The sequence below is a fragment of the Nanorana parkeri genome, unplaced genomic scaffold (assembly GCF_000935625.1).
Source record: "Nanorana parkeri isolate BGI_ZX_2015 unplaced genomic scaffold, ASM93562v1 scaffold1015, whole genome shotgun sequence".
NCBI classification, from domain to species: Eukaryota; Metazoa; Chordata; class Amphibia; order Anura; family Dicroglossidae; genus Nanorana; species Nanorana parkeri.
In genome coordinates this window covers 323,579-334,309 of record NW_017307283.1, presented here as the reverse complement: position 1 = coordinate 334,309, position 10,731 = coordinate 323,579, and the positions used below count along the sequence as shown (strand labels likewise).

Here is a 10,731-nt window from a genome sequence, read left to right as displayed (position 1 = left end):
ATATGCGCAACTAGGGTCCCTGCCTGAATATATCTTGATATCTGCTCCCTCTAATCACCTGTACAGCAGACTTGGAGATGGATGGCTAAATCTAGAAGCCAGTCAGGTTGTGGTGCACAGTAAACAGGCTGACAGGAGGTAATAACAGAGTGAGCAGGGCTGTTGGTCTTAGCTGCTGCTCCACTGACCAGTCAGAAGGCTCTGGGAATGTCTTGACCCATGTCTGTTACCAAGCATGCCTGTTGCAAGTCTTCATCATCATCACAAGACTGGCTGCTCAGAAATACAAGTTCTATATCAAGTAAAACTGTTCTCACAAATGTATTTGAACTGAATTAGAAAAACTGAGATTGTACCAAGAGAAATAACACAGATTTCTTGTTTTATTTGGCACGATTGGCTGCTATGAATTAGAGCTTCGCTTTTTCTCTGCAAGTTTTGTCGTTCATTCATAAATAATCTCATTGGGTTATTTCAGTATATTTAAAGCCATTTTTTACATTGTACATAGTGACGACACACTAACAGGAAATAGTACAAACCCATGTAAAATTGTAAAGCGCTGCGCAAACTGTTGGCGCTATATAAATCCTGTATAATAATAATGTTAGGCTTTTTTCGCCAAGTCCCATTAGGGAGATTTCCCATCACTTCCTATGATGGGAAAGTATAAGGAAATCTCTCTAACGTGAAGGAAATTCCCTCTTAGATCTAATTTCAATTTACTATATTAAAAAAAAAGACAGAACTAAACCTTACTGATTGGTGTCAGTTACTGCACTTTACACACAGTCGTATTTACATACTAGTTAAGCCTGTTAGATCTGTATTCTGCACAGTGGAGAGAGTTTGTAGGCGAAGGGAAGTATTATGGCAACTGGCTTGCATGAAATTGAATTTGTAGCATGTAGAGAAGAAATATTGTGTCCTTATAAAATATAAAGCAAGTTCAGAGTAATGTTATAAGACATACAGTCTGTACTTGAAATTATTCTGCTTACTGCAATGATTTCTTATTTAGGAGAAAGTGAACCCACACAGTTCTTTCTGCATGAAGACCTTGCTGGCGAGCACGGTACAGATATTCTTCGCTGCAGTAGAGACCATGATTACTACAATGATCTACTCTCTGTTAGTCGTAATGAAATACCCAGAGGTGATTGGTAAGTGCTATAAAGGAGAGGTTAAAGCATAACGCGAGGACAAAAAGGTAAAATATTGCAGCTTACTAGTCTTTAGAAGTGGTAGCTGCATTGGTTCTCAATTTTTCAGGGTGAGAACATTTTCTGCAAGCACAGAAAATACATGTTGATCTTGCCAGAAATGCAGTGTCCTCTGCCGCTTGCAGTTAGCTGACCTGCATAAAACAGGCTTATTTTATTTGTGTAAATTACTAGTCCCATCACATCAATCTACCATGTAATGAAGATGAACAAATGGGGACATGCTTGAAGTCCAGCCTGTACGGTAACCATAGCTGCCTCTATAGATACAGTGTCAGCATGGCCTTGCATCAACTCTTGATCATGAGCCTTACAACCTTTTACAGATGAACTGACATAGCCTATCTGATTCATCATTTCGTTACCACTGGAGAACATGGCAGTCATATCAAAAATAGGCTTCTGTCACATAGCTAGGTGGGGAAAAGGAGATGTGGGTGCCTACTGGATTTTGTTAGTGTTGTTCTACCCAAGGAAAACTAAATTGTCCACATGCTGGGTGGCAAGTCCCAACACAAAATTTTGTGCAGGCTTCACCACCAATACCATGATTGTCACCAATGCGGGCAACACATAAAGCTCCTTGGGGAATGACGAATATTTGGCTCTTCAATTTATTTTCTCCTTCTGGCAACATGCATATTAGGAAAGTAATCAATTTTCTAGAATGTGGGAAATTTGGATGGTATCTTAATTTTAACTTTGCACCAATTATTAAAGTGACACTCTTGTAAAAATGAAAAGCCACAAAACCTTAATTACATCTCATGCTGCCTGTGTCACCAAAAGCAGCTCCATTGTACAAAGTGTCCTATGAAGTCTGTTGAGAAACTGACACTTCCGTCATCAATCTCACAATCTCTTGCTGTACTCAATGGTTCTTCCATGGTCCTTTAAACCTTAACTGTGCTTTACAGTAACATGGAGGTCAGCAGGACCTCCCTGGTTTCTCAACAGACTGAGGATGATTTATCTTCAACTAAGCAGTGGTCAGTACCATGGGAAGCAGGCAAGGTAATTATTTACTCTCTTCTTTTGCAGGGAAACGTTTTGGGGTATTTCTATTTTGTGACAAGGTTGCTTTCAGTATCTTAGAAAATTTCCAAGGAGCTTCCTTGTTGTTTACCATTATAAATACAATTGTGGGTTGATAGGGTTAGTAAGCACCTTGGTAATGCCTTATGTCTTTTTATTTTACAGTAGAGGAATATTATCCCTTGTGTAAATATTACAGAAGAATTATTATTCTATGGTGTCATGATTATCTGCGTTAGCAGCCTAAAAAAAATACCTCTGCCTAATAAATCTTTTTTTTTCTTTGGTAGCCAAGGTCCAAAAGGAAATTGAGCATGTGATCGGGCGACGTAGCCCAACAGTTCAAGACAGAAATAACATGCCATACACAGAAGCTGTGCTTCATGAAATGCAGCGATTCATAGATCTGATTCCAATGGGTGCTGTTCGGAGAACCACAGCAGAAGTCACACTGAATGGATACACCTTACCAAAGGTTTATATATTTCTACTGGGGAGAAGCGCTCTACCTGTCTTATTCCTGTCATTCTTCATTGCTTCCTTCAACTCCTGCATCTTAGACCTCTGTCATAATGCACCATTGTTCTAGAAAGCCTGTCCATAATTACATATGGCTGCTGTTTCTCTCTTAAAATGTTATATTCCATCTGTATTTTTAAAGTGGACCTGAACTTAAATGTTATGATTGTCAGGACCAGCTGTGGAGGCACGCAGTCAGACCAAATATTGCTCCAGATTCTGATTGCTCCAGTTTTGATAAATTCCCTCCAATATCTTTGGAGTAACTGGGACTATAACACAAATAGATCATTTATATATAGCTGGCCTTTTTATGCAAATGCTTAAAAATGTAACATAATACAGGTCCTCTTGAATATGCGCAATGTGCACAATTGGTGGAAATATTTTGATAACAATTTGTCATTTTTTAGGATATCAATGTTATCACAATGCTGACCTCTGTCCTTAAAGACCCCACCTGCTTCAATTATCCAACAGAATTCAACCCGGAGAATTTCCTGAATGATAAGGGAGAGTTTCAGAGGAATAGCGCCTTCATGCCCCTGTCTGCAGGTAGACTAAGTTCTACCCACTATTATAAAGCTGGCCACACATATTACAATCTGATTGTGCAATACACTACATTTAGGTTAAATAATACAAAATGTCTTTTAATCACCTAGTCTAACAATAATTAACCTCTTGTCATCCGCCCGTAGTAAAAAAACGGACGGACGGCACTGCTGCATTGGCCGGTTGCCGTCCCCGGACGGCAATTTTTTTCTGCTCGCGCGCGCCCCCTAGCGGGCACGCACGGGCGGAAAAGACCCGACCATTGCACACACCCGTTATTTTTTTTAAATTTCGGTAATTTTTCCTTAATATAGTAAAAAAATAAAAACCCCAGTGGTGAATAAATACCACCAAAAGAAAGCTCTATCTGTCCCCAAAAAAGGGTATAAAATTCATTTCAGTACAGCGCTGCATGACGGAATAAATGTCAGTCAAAGTACCGCAGCGCTGAATACTGAAAAATGGCCTGGATGGGAAGGGGGTTTAACACCGCGGATGTCAACTGGTTAAAAGAAGACATGTTACAGTGTGTGGGAAGCTTTACACGCTGCTTGGGGCTAATGAAAGGGGTGAAAAAGTTTGGAGAAGGCAGAAGAAGTGAACAATTTAGGATAACATAGCTGAACTGGAAAGTGACCTGAATTAGAGAATTTTTCCAAAACTTTTTTGGCCTAAATGCTTACTTCTCCTGTCTTCTCCAAACTCTTCACCCTTATGTCGTTTGTGAATAGCCCAGTAAAAGTCTAGTCCTAGAAGCATCATTAAATGCTGAACATCACAGTTCTTTTTAGCCTATATTTATATGCATAAGGTCTGCTATAAACATCTTAATTGGTTATTTAAAAAGGTAATATGAAATGGTTATGTGAAAACTACAGCAACCATTATCAGTCAACAAGCTTTCAGTGTGGACACATAAGGAAAAAAGTTGGAATAGACTATTAAAGTGTATGTCCAGTCAAAAATGTTTTTCTTTTAGTGTTAGATGGAGCAGGGTAAGGATTGTAACACTTGTTGGGTTTTACAGCTATCCAGGGGTCTGTTACAGAGGTTTTTCCTCACAAACTGTCCCACAGATGATGGTTCTACCAGACAGGAAAGAGAGAAACACAGAAATAAAATTTTGACATTGGTCCTAGCCTTCTCCTTCTTTATAAAAAAAGTGTTTTTATTCCTGTGTTGCTGTTAGAGAGTTCCACTCTCTACTTGTCTAGTAAAGCGTTAATAGAAAGAGAGGACGTATGTGTAAATCTTTTAAATAGCAATGGAAAAACCAAACTTAATAATATTTTTGGTAGGTAAGGGAAAGATTCTTCTCACGTGAAACTGACCTTCATTATTCTAAGTCTCATCTCACTTTTTAGGAAAGAGAATGTGCCTTGGAGAAACAGTTGTTCGCATGGTGCTGTTTCTGTTCCTCGTCAATGTTCTCCAGAACTTTGACCTGAAGTCTCCTGTTCCCCTGGAAGAGCTGGACATCACACCCATTGTATCTGGGTTGGGAAACGTACCCAAGCCTTATAAGGTTGCCTTTATTCCTCGCTAGAGATTTTGTAAGGTTTATCTAAAGTCAAGTATGGAGTTTGGAGTTGGCTTAAGAAAAAGTGTGACTGGTGACTGACTTTCCTCTTTACAGGGCATTCACAGCACTCACCTACTGTATATATGAATATGAGATCATGACAAAACATATATTTCCACCATGTTGATAGCAATGCTTCTGTTTGAAACACTATGGGAGTCAGTTTATAAACAATATGTTTATGTGAAGGGCTTTTGAAAAAATAAATCAATAATACGTAAACATGCTTGGTGTATTGCCTCAGTTTTGTAATTATCGGGAGAAGGGGGAGGGGTAGATGGTAGGGGGCTTCGTTTTGTAATTAACTGAGGGGGAGGCATTACAGGAATGGAACATGGCCTCCTAGGAAGGTCATAGGTTTTGAACTTGGAGGTCACCAGATTGTTGCTATAATATACACATTACACACCTAAACCAAAAGTTTGTTCTGCAATTATTCCGTAATAAAACTCCTGGTAAGCAAAGAATGTGCAAACAACATCTTTCAATCACATATCATCTTATGAAAGAACCACAACTGCACCATGGTCACAGGTGAAAGTTTCTGATACATCATCCAGTAGGCATGCTCTGCAACCTGCCCATAAACATCATAACTGGTGTTTGAATGAGAAACATACACAAGTAGCCTTATATGTCTGGAGAGACTTCATTGTTCATAGCTGCTGCTACCACCAGCACTGCGGCAATTACCTGATGCTGCTCTATTGCCTAGTCACTGCCACTATGTCTTTCACCTGCAATCCCACAATGTGGGCATATTTGCTTTTTCTTACCTACATACGTTAGTGGAATGTATATTGAAGATGGAAGAACATGAAACATTTAGTAGAAGCACTCAAGAAGTGATCCAATTACACCCATATCCAGAAATATCTACAGGCAGCCTTATAGAGCGTCCATTGTTTTCTGAATCGCAACCTGCATATGTATTTAGGAAACAGAGCTGCTTCCATGTACATACTGTATAAATGTGTGAGCTATATATAGAACTTGTATTGATTATAGGCTGATGATATCTACACTTTTCACCTGGATAGGAAGTGAGGAGAAATCTTCTGATGGAGACCAAGAGGGCAATAAAGAGTTGGCGGAGGAATTAACTCTTTCTTGTTCGTCTAATAGACAAAAATTACTATCCATTGATATCTGTGTCCCCACTGGGGGGTTTGGGAAATCATTCTGAATCACAACCTCTGCATTCCATTTTTGTGGGTAAGGAAGCTGCCATCCCATGTCTTCTGTTTGGCAAATAGGTAATTGGAAGCCTTCCCTAACACAACAGTAGGTGCAAGTCTGAAGGACCCAGCCTCGTGGGACAACTGCCTAAAAATAAGAACTGTCCCTGCAAATCTAGGACAGATGGTAAGTTTGATATGTATATCATATTGATAATGATAAACTACTACCAAACTGATAATGATGGCAAATCCCCACCCCACACACACACACACTGACACACTTTCACAAGTTCCCAGGTATATTGATCAGACTTTGAGCACTATGCAGCCTTCATGCACATGTGGTTGTCCTTTCTGCTTTGTGCCAATAGATGGCACCCAAGAAACGTTCAATTATACAAACATTAAAAAAAAAAAAAACTAGAATAGAGAGGTCAAGTGAGGTGAGTCAAAATCAACTAAAATTAAAACTCTGCACAACTACATTGTAAATTATAGAATTATCATTATAAATTATAGAATTAACCATAAATCTATTAGAATTTATCCATGAATTATAATGTTCTTAAATAGAAACTCTGGTTTTTGGTCAATAATGTTTAGTTTTTTGTAGTACATACGTAAACTGATCTTTTATATAATTTGTATTAAATCTTTATTTAACAAATAAACATTAAATTCAAGCTGCTTTCATTTAATTCATTTTACTGAAAATCCCATCAGTTGGTTCTTTCCCCTCTTTAAGAATCCATATAGCCTCATATGAGCCAGAGACTTCCTCTGACACATTTAGGTGCATCTATTTACAGTTTGATGATGAAACTGCTCAGCAGAACTGTGGATTAACCATGCCAACCATGTCCATGTAGGCAAATGTGCATCAAACACTGATGGCTTTTAGCATAGATGCAGTTTACATTTACAGAGCGGATTATTCTAACTTGTATACAACTGCTTCAGGCCATATGATCATCATCAGTTCAAGGTATGGGAACCATGGCTCTATGAAATAGTGGGACACCAGGTAATAAGAGTTAGTAAGTTGATAAAAGTATTTTTGCACAGGTTTACCATTTTTCTGAACTTCTGCTGGATCTTATGTGGTCAGCAAATTAGTTGCAGGCTAAAAAACTGTTACAAAGCAGGACCTGCAAAAGAAGAGGCTTTATACTGACTGGTACTTGTGTTTACATTGGAGACCATTGGATGCCTGCATCTCTCCCCTCCGTGTGCTCTGGACGTTTCCGCAGAGGCCTATGTCATTACTACCGTATGTCCTATAGAAATGTAGGCCGAATAGGGTTGCCACCCGTCCGGGTTTCATTTAGAATGTCATTTCTGAGCCTGATGAAGGGGACCCGGCGCGGCCCAGAAAGCGCTTGTCGTTTGAATGACAACTATCAATAAAATGGATTTGCAGTAACATGGGATCTTGGTGCCGGTGTGCTGGAGACATCTGTATTGTTGTTATGTTGTGAGCAGCGCCATCCGCAGTCATTACCAGCACCCGTTACTTTTGGTATATCTGGTAAGAAGTGCGGCAAGGTATATGGGTACTGCTTTGTCTGGGGACCTGCGACACACTGGCAAGTTGTGATTAACTCCAATGTCATTTATTTACAAAATACATGCATAGAGTATGCTGTACAAACAAATTGCCGCGAAGCGCTACAGTGTTCGGGTTTGGCTTGAAGAAAAGGTGGCAACCCTAAGGCCGAAGGAAAAAAATCACAAAGCATAGTGGGGGAACCAGGCATCTGAAACACCTGTCACTCATTTTCCACCAACAGCGCAATATACCCATGTGTTATTCCTTCTACTTCTCCATAAGGACTAAGTCAAGTGGTCTGCCACCCAGGCGAGTGCGAGTTAGAACATGTCAGAACACGCTCGAGTGCGAACGGCTATGTGACTCACCACCATAGTGCTATACCGTGTGCATTCCAGGAATGAAATTGTTGCACCTCGTGTTCCTTATCTCTCTGTTTCAATGCTGTGGAATGCTTCCATTTAGTCTGATACTGTTCCCATAGCACACAATTATATAACATTGTGTACAGCTCTCACTTTTATAGGAAACACTGCACCAGATCCTTACAACGCCCTACTTCTTTGATCATGCACATTTTCAGTTGGAAAGCTGCCAGAGTTCAAAGCTCAAATACAGTAAAGCAAGTATAATAGCTCACGCTTCGGGGCTAGTTACCGTCAGGATGGCGCTGGGAATAGGAACAACACTTCTGCTGGCTACTGGAGTCACTCTTCTAATTTACCTTGTGTCATGGTGGAGAAGAGTAAAGCACAGCAATCTCCCTCCAGGCCCCACACCTTTGCCCCTGCTGGGGAATATATTGCAGCTGAGCACCACAGAAATGCCCAAAGCCTTATTGAAGGTAATAGTTACATGTGTATTGGTTATTACAGGGGAGGAAGGGGATTTTTAATCATTGTCAAATTAATATTGTTTTTTGCAACTCTGCACTTTATTATTTTTTAATTTCGTAACTTCAATATGTTTATTTTGCACATTTTATTCTTCTGCGCTTTGGTATGCACATACAGAATTTCTGGGTGATCTTTATCAGTCTCTTATAACATTTTATTGTTCTATAGCCATCCATTAGGCCCCATTCATTCCCTAAGGACAGTTTCACACCATTTTCCACACCATACCTGGTCTGGAAAATGGTGTGAACCTGCCCAAAGTTCCATTGCATTCCAAACCAGACAAAATGAGACAAGCTGTATTTTTCTGGTCTGGTCTGGAACGGACTTCGCTGATGTGAACAGAGGCCAGAAATAGCATAGTGACACATTAGGATGCATTTTGGGTCCGAAAACAATCTGGTCTGGTCTGAAGAAGATCTGAATGTGGTGTGAATGAGCCCTAATTGCGCCAACGCTCAACAAAATAAATCACATTACTTTATATGGCCCCTGTTTACACCTCATGCATTTTTACTCCATAGACTTTAATGGCAGCTCCTGAAAATGCTTGGGAAACGCGTGTTTTTTAGGCACTCCATTAAAAAAGTCTGTTGGGCCAAAAAGCACACAATTCTGCTCCTATACTACAAGATGCTCATAAAAAAACTTGAAAAAAGTGCAAACAAACACACAAAAAAGCCTGTAAATCATCTTCCTATGCTCACGATTAGGTGTGAATGGAATCTCAAAAGCATGCTGTTAGTCTAGTCATCTCTAGCAGTCTCTTGAAATGTGCCAGCAGTCTCTTGTTATGAGCATAGTACAATGGGGAAATATTTGACATGTTTCAGAAATGGTTAGCATTCTGGTTTCCTTTTTACTTGCTGTTTTGTCTTCCTATGAACAATGTATTTTATCATGGCTTACAGATAAGTGAGACCTATGGACCAGTGTACACCTGCTACCTGGCCAACATTCCTGTGGTTGTACTGGTTGGATATGACGCGGTGAAGGAGGCACTGGTAGATCACAGTGATGTTTTCAGCAACAGAGGAGATTTGGAGATGATCACTATGTTATTCAAAGGTTACGGTAAGCATAAAAATACACTATACATTTTAAATTCTGTCACAATGCTTGGTTGAGGGTACCACTGTGTTCATGCATGTTGTACAATGCACATGAACAGAAGTACTCACTTTGATCACAATTTACTCAATGTAATATACTGCTGCATAGAAATGCACATTGTAAGGATAGATTCTAGGGATGTTCAGATACCAGTGCCAATATTTGGCATTTTCATGAGAACTACCAGGGTCGCAGAGATTGCAGCTGTGACTGGGCCCTGGTGCTCCACCACTGTCCTGAAATCATTAGTCTTCATTGTTTTGGAACAATTCTCACATGTCACTAAAGAAAAGGTAATTGGTATCTGTGAGTACTTGGACAAGTATCAGTACTTTTACCTTTTACATGTTCTTGTACAAATTATGGTATCTGGTATCTGTGCATCCCTAATAGATACCAGTATTTACTCTGTCTAATTTGCTCCTAGATCAGTGTAAAGGTTATTTTAGAGCTGCTTAAGGCTAGGTACACACCTAGGTGAATTATCGTGCGGATTTAGCCGCGCGATATGGCAGAAAACAGAAATATGCAATCAAGTCTATGGAAGCTGTTCACTCCTTTGCCATTTGTCATGCGGTAGAAATCGCCTGCTGCGCAAAAAGGTGCAGGAGCTATTTTCGGATGGTTGTCGTGCAGTTTGGGTCCCATACACATCTCTATGCTTTGACAACTGCGTGGTTTACAAAGCAAAATCAAAACAAAAATGCGCGAAAAAAGCTCACCAGCTCAATCGCCTAGGTGTGAACTTAGCCTAAGTCATTTTTGTGTGTTTGTCCACTCAAGAACATGTATTTTTTAAGTATTTTACATGTGTTTTTTTATGTGTTTTCAAGCTTCAGGCATTTTTGCATTGATCTATATAAAGCAGTATCATCTATGATATCATACGTCCTTGTTTTTGCCTCCTGGGTTTTCTGTGCAGTGTTGTGGTTTCTTGTGCAATCAGAGCACCCAATCTGGCAAAACATCAAGCCCAATTTATTACCAGGCCCTCTGTCACTTGCCACAGTTCTTTGAAAAATGCTAAAACAAATGTGTGAAAATTGTGCTGTAATGCTAGTGTCTATGGGGTCAACAA

General features: G+C 39.8%; 2 protein-coding genes across 3 annotated transcripts in view; both read left to right on the top strand.

The window, feature by feature from the left end:
• LOC108795836 (cytochrome P450 2G1-like) overlaps positions 1–4,898 on the top strand; it is a 22,814-nt gene extending 17,916 nt beyond the window's left edge. Inside the window, exons 6-9 of the mRNA XM_018567151.1 lie at positions 1,022–1,163; positions 2,549–2,733; positions 3,191–3,332; positions 4,697–4,898. Of these exons, the coding sequence (XP_018422653.1) occupies positions 1,022–1,163; positions 2,549–2,733; positions 3,191–3,332; positions 4,697–4,878 (651 nt within the window). The 3' untranslated portion in view covers positions 4,879–4,898. The remainder of the gene's footprint in view (positions 1–1,021; positions 1,164–2,548; positions 2,734–3,190; positions 3,333–4,696) is intronic.
• Positions 4,899–8,247: 3,349 nt separating this feature from the next.
• The window catches only part of LOC108795837 (cytochrome P450 2G1-like), a 34,882-nt gene continuing 32,398 nt past the window's right edge, over positions 8,248–10,731 (top strand). The window contains exons 1-2 of one of the 2 annotated variants that reach the window (XM_018567154.1): positions 8,248–8,488; positions 9,452–9,614. In XM_018567154.1, coding sequence (XP_018422656.1) covers positions 8,309–8,488; positions 9,452–9,614 — 343 coding nt within the window. In that variant the 5' untranslated portion in view covers positions 8,248–8,308. The remainder of the gene's footprint in view (positions 8,489–9,451; positions 9,615–10,731) is intronic. The other variant, XM_018567152.1, reaches the window with a different exon arrangement.